The sequence below is a fragment of the Hyperolius riggenbachi genome, chromosome 7, assembly GCF_040937935.1.
Source record: "Hyperolius riggenbachi isolate aHypRig1 chromosome 7, aHypRig1.pri, whole genome shotgun sequence".
NCBI classification, from domain to species: domain Eukaryota; kingdom Metazoa; phylum Chordata; class Amphibia; order Anura; family Hyperoliidae; genus Hyperolius; species Hyperolius riggenbachi.
Window position 1 is genome coordinate 22,230,161 of NC_090652.1, and position 6,035 is coordinate 22,236,195.

Genomic DNA, 6,035 nt, shown 5'->3' on the forward strand with positions numbered 1-6,035 from the left:
TTGTGTTTACAGCCTCAGTTCCATCTACCTGATGAGGGTGGGGGATGGTGTGATCTTCCTGTGTACAATCCTGGGAATAAAGAGGACCTGTATATCTCTCCGGTGAGGTTCTGTTACTGGATCCACCTGTAGGGAACACACACAGGGGTGGAAAAGGCAGAAGTATAGGATTCCTCTATTACAGCATAAAAGTGATCTCTGCCATGTAGTCCCAGTGACTGCTGTACAGAGGCAGCTTTGTGTGTGGCTGGGGGAGCTCTGCAGTGTATTGCAGCTCACAGACAACTAACCCATGCTCTATAATAAGCTCATTAGATGGGGAATAGCAGGGACGTCACAGTCATATCCAGGGAGAGGTATTCATCCTACTCACCCCTGTCAGATATGTGGGCGTGGCTGCACAGCCCTCCATGTACGAGCGTGGCCACGCTGCATGTGTGAGAGTACAGCCACGCCTGCACAGTCCACGAGAGGCTTTGAGCTAGCGTGCAGGCGTGGCTGTACTCGTGCATGAGCAGTACAGACACGCTCGTACGCAGAGGGGAGTGCAGCCACAGGAACACATGTGACAAACTCTTGTGGAATATGTTCAGAGGGACCCTGCGCAGCAATGGTGGGCTTGTGGAGCAATTAGGAAGCCTCTGCACTATCCAGATCATTCCCTCTACTTGGGGATCTTAAAAAAGCAATGCTTAGTGTGTTTTGCCTTCTTAAAACAGAAGGTATTTGCGATAATTCAGCTTTAAGTGTTTAACTGTGGTTACCCACAATGCACCACTGCTGAATATGCAAATTATCTCTGAAACAGGCTGTCTGCATGTGGGGTTGGTGTGGCTCTGTAATATGTATAAGCTACAGGCTCACTATGCACCAGCAGTTCTGGATGTAAGCCTAGTTTCAGGGGCGTAAAGAGATAATCTGCATATTCAGTAGTGGTGCATTGTGGGTAACCACAGTTACACACTTAAAGCTCAATTATAGAAAATATCTTCTGTTTAACCAGTTGAGGACCGCGGTGTTAAACCACTCTAAAGACCAGGCGATTTTTAATAAATTGGGCCACTGCAGCTTTTAAGACCTAGCTGCAGGGCCGCACAACTCAGCACACAACTGATTCCCCCATCCTTTTCTCCTCAACAACAGAGCTCCCTATTGGTGGGATCTGATCGCTCCCCAAATATTTGTTTGTTTTTTTATCAATGTTTATTTCTTTATTTTTTAAATAAAATGAACTATTTTTTTTATTTATTTATATACTACCTGATTGCCCGGCGTTGCCCAGGTATGTGCTTGGCTGGTGTCGGCTCCACCCACTTTTTCTAACCCTAACACACAATTACTCAATGACCAAGTTTGTGAGCTTTGTAGTCTTTGGCATCAATAATTTGCATTGAAATGAAAAAATCTGATGGGTTGTTTGTGGCTCCGCCCCCCTTTTCTGAATTTGGACCCCAGTCACCCAATGACCAACTGTACCAGGTTTGAGGCCTGTGCCATTAACAGTGCAAGAATGGTAGCAATTAAATATTCCCTTGAAAAGCAATAGGTGAAGCTTTATACACTTTTGTAGGCTCCACCCACTTTTCTGAATATTAATCCCATTCACTGAGTGACCAACTGTGCAAAGTTTAAGAGCCCTCCCAGTAACAGTGTAAGAATGGCTGCAGTTTACATTTTCCCAGTGAAATTTGTATTTGTCTCCACCCACTGATGCCCCGGCGTTACCCGGGTATGTATTTGACTTGTGTTGGTTCCGCCCACTTCTTGTAACCCTAACGCACAAACACTCAACGACCAAGTTTGTGAGCTTTGGTGTCTTTAGCATCAATAATTTGTATATTCCCATAGAAATTAAACAAATCAGATTGGCTGTTTGTGGCTCTGCCCCTCTCCAGCATTTGAACCCCAGTCACCCAATGACCAACTGTAGCAGGTTTGAGGCATCTGCTATTACCAGTATAAAAATGGCAGCAATTTAAATATTCCCCTTGAAAATCAATAGGTGAATTTTGATTGGCTATTATAGGCTCCACCCACTTCCCTGAATATTAATCTCAGTCATCCAGTGACCATCTGGGCAAAGTTTGGGAACCCTGCCATTAACAGTGTAAGAAGGCCCGCAGTCTACATTTTCCCAGTGAAATTTGGTTTTTGCTCCGCCTACTTTTTGTAACCTGGACATACAGTCACTCAATGACCAAGTTTGTGAGCTTTGGGGTCCTTGGCATCAATCATTTGTATTTTCCCAAGAAATGAAACTGTTTGTGGCTCTGTCCCCTTTTCTGAATTTGAACCCCAATGACTAACTGTACCAGGTTTGAGGCTTGTGCCATTAACAGTGCAAGAATGGTAGCAACTTTAATAATCCCCTTGAAAATCATTAGGTGATTTTGATTGGCTTTTTAGGCTCCACCCACTTTTCTGAATATTATTCCCAGTCACCCAGTAACCAGCTGTGCAAAGTTTGAGAACCCTGCCATTAACAGTGAAGAAGGGCTGCACTTTACAATTTCCCAGAAAAATCTGTTTTTGACTCCACCCACTTTTTGTAACCTTGACACACAGTCACTACTCAATGACCAATTTTGTGAGCTTTTGGGTTCATGGCATCAAAATTGTGTGAATAGAAGCAGTTTATCCCAAAAAAGCAAATCTGATTGGCTTTTTGTGGCTCCGCCCCTTTAGTGAATTTGAACCCCAGTCACTTGATGACCGACTGTAGCAGGTTTGAGGCCTCTGCCATTAACAGTGTAAGAATGACAGCAGTTTCAATATTCCCCTTGAAAATCAATAGGTGAATTTGAATTGGCTCTTGTAGGCTCCACCTACTTTTCCGAATATTAATCCTAGTCCCCCAGTGACCAACTGTGTCAAATTTGAGAACCCTGCCATTAACAGTGTAAGAATAGCTGCAATTTATATTTTCCCATGTAAAAAGTTAGTTGTTTTTTGGCTCTGCCCACTATTTCTAACCTTGACATACAGTCACTCAATGACCAAGTTTATGAGCTGTGGGGTCTTTGGCATCAATAAATTGCATTTTACCATTGAAATTAAACTAATCTGATTGGCTGTTTTGGCCCACTCCCTTTTCAGAATTTAAACCCCAGTCTCCCAGTGACTGACTGTACCAGATTTGAGGGCTCTGCCATTAAGAGTGTATAAATGGCAGCAATGTAAATATTCCCCTTGAAAATTAATAGATGGACTTTGATTGGCTGCTGTAGGCTCCACCCACTTTCCTGAATATTTAGTCCCAGTCACCCAGAATGGCTGAAATCAATCTAAAAAATGTGATTGGCTGTTTGTGGCTCCACCCACTTTAGTGAATTTGGACCCCAGTCACCCAATAACTGACTGTATCAGGTTTGAGACCTCTGCCATTAACAGTGTAAGAATGGTAGCAATGTAAATGTTCCCCCTTGAAAATCAATAGGTGAATTTTGATTGGCTGTTTTTAGGCTCCACCCACATTTCTGAATATTAATCCCAGTCACCCAGTGGCCAATTGTGTCAAGTTTGGGAACCCTGCCATGTAAAAAATTAAGTTGTTGGCGCCGCACACTTTTTCTAACCTTATTTTTTTATTTATTTATTGTATTTATAAAGCGCCAACATATTACGCAGCGCTGGCTTGACATACAGTCACTCAATTATCAAGTTTATCAGCTTTGGGGTCCTTGGTATCAATACTTTGTATATTCCCATTGAGAAATAAACAAATCTGATTGGCTGTTTGTGGCTCCGCCTCCTTTCTGAATTTGAACCCTAATCACCCAGTGACCAACTGTACCAGGTTTGAGGCATCTGCTATTAACATTATAAGAATGGCAGTAGCTTAAATATTCCCTTTGAAAATCGAAAGGTGAATTTTTATTGGCTGTTGTGGGCTCCACCTACCTTCCAAATTCTTAATCTCAGTTACCCAGTGACCACCTGTGCAAAGTTTGAGAACACTGCCATTAACGGTGTAAGAATGGCTACAGTTTATATTTTCCTAGTAAAATTTATTTTTGGCTCCGCCCACTTTTTGTAACCTGGACACACAGTCACTCAATGACCAAGTTTGTGAGCTTTCAGGTTCCTGGCATCAAAAATGTGTGAATGGAAGCGGTTTATCCACCAAGGAAATCTGACTGGCTGTTTGTGGCCCCGCCCCTTTTGTAAATTTGTACCCCAGTCACCCAATGACCGACTGTAGCAAGTTTGAAGCCTCTGCCATTAACAGTGTAAGAATGGCAGCAGTTTAAATATTCCCCTTGAAAATCAATAGATGAATTTTGATTGGCTGTTTTAGGCTCCACCCACTTTCTTGAATCTTAATCGCATTCACCCAGTGACCAACTGTGGCAAGTTTGAGAACCCTGCGTTTAACAGTCTAAGAATGGTTGCAGTTTACATTTTCCCATTTAAAATTAATGGCTGAAATTTGATTGGCTGTTTTATGCTCCGCCCACTTTTCCTGGATTTGTAACCTCGGTCACCAAGTGACCAACTGTGCCAAGTGTGGGGACTTGATTACTGTGAGAATAGCAGCCTTTTACATTTTTTCCATTGACTTGAATGGGTGAAATCTGATTGGCTGTTTGTAGCTCCGCCCACGTGTGCAGGGGGGACGCGAGACCCCCAGAACATATCATCCCAGGTAGGAAGGGATCTGTATACCAAGTTTCGTTCAAATCGGTCAAGGCGTTTTTCGCGTGATCGCTGCACATACACACAGACACACACACACGATTTTATATATATATAGATTTTTCCTTGTTCCCTTCCCCCCACAGCGGATCACCCCCGAGCCTACCAGGGGGACAGCCATGTCACACGGCTGCCGCGCTGTACGGGGTAATTAGACGGCTAACACTCTCCGAGCGGCAATCCAGCATGCGCGTTCTCTTGCTAGCCCCATAGAAGGCTGTACACGACAATCGGTGTAGAGCGGTCCTGGGGCTGCCGCCGCATTCACGCCACTTGGTATGGAGCGGTTGGCAAGAAGATAAAGAAGGCAAACCACACTAAGCATAGTTTTTAGTGGTCACTGTCAGATTTAGGAGAAATGTGATGTGAAGAAAAGGAAAGACCATTTCTGCTGGTTTCCACCTTTACTGTTTTCATGAACAGTTACTGAACGGCTTCTTAAGAGCAGGAGCACAAGGCTAATGTGCTTATGAGATAATAAAGGAAACTAAAATGATCCTCTGAACTCCTCTTACCTGGTGATGTGAGGGGCGGCTGATTCTCCATCATGAAGTCCTTGTAGAGGTCCTTGTGTCCTTCTAAATACTGCCACTCCTCCATGGAGAAACAGACTGTGCCATCCTGACACCTCATAGGGACCTGGCACACACAACAATAGTCACTATCTACATACATCACCTGCTGATGCTGCATAATGTCCCATAATCCTCAGCACTGCTCACCTGTCCCGTCAGCAGCTCAATCATCTTGTTTATGACTTCTAGAATCTTCTTCACATTGTTTCTCTGAGGTGTCAGGGAGTGCGGTGGAGGCACTGAGATGGTGGATGGGCCATGAAGACGGCTACCAGGAGCCTCACCAGATGTCTTCTTCACTACTTCATACTCCTGTGTAATAACACACAGTAACAGCAATCACCATGTACATTCCCAGACTCCTCCTCACCTAGCACAGGCCTGATATGTTGTGGTGATGATAGTATATTGCCAGATCCTCCTCACCTAGCACAGGCCTGACATGTTGTGGTGATGGAGGTATAGGAAGGCAGTGAGGGACACAGGTATGTATAGGCTGGATGTACAGGGCGAGCAGCTGTCAGAGGTTGTTCTGTGTAACTGTGATGTGTAATGCTGAGTGATACTTTACATATGTATACTGTATGTGTCCCTCCCAGAATCCTCCTCACTTCTCCAGCCAGCTCTCCCAGAATCCTCCTCACCTCTCCAGTCATCCCTCCCAGAATGCTCCTGACCACTCCAGTCAGCCTTCCCAGAATCCTCCTCACCTCTCCAGTCAGCCCTCCCAGAATCCTCCTCACCTCTCCAATCAGCCTTCCCAGA

General features: G+C 44.4%; 1 protein-coding gene across 2 annotated transcripts in view; it reads right to left on the reverse strand.

Moving 5' to 3' along the window:
- Positions 1–6,035, reverse strand: part of LOC137524144 (zinc finger protein 3-like) — a 30,296-nt gene that overhangs the window by 21,149 nt on the left and 3,112 nt on the right. For both annotated transcript variants that reach the window (XM_068243710.1, XM_068243708.1), the window contains exons 3-5: positions 5,418–5,582; positions 5,211–5,334; positions 29–126 (exon numbers count right to left, since the gene is read on the reverse strand). In XM_068243710.1, coding sequence (XP_068099811.1) covers positions 29–126; positions 5,211–5,334; positions 5,418–5,582 — 387 coding nt within the window. The remainder of the gene's footprint in view (positions 1–28; positions 127–5,210; positions 5,335–5,417; positions 5,583–6,035) is intronic.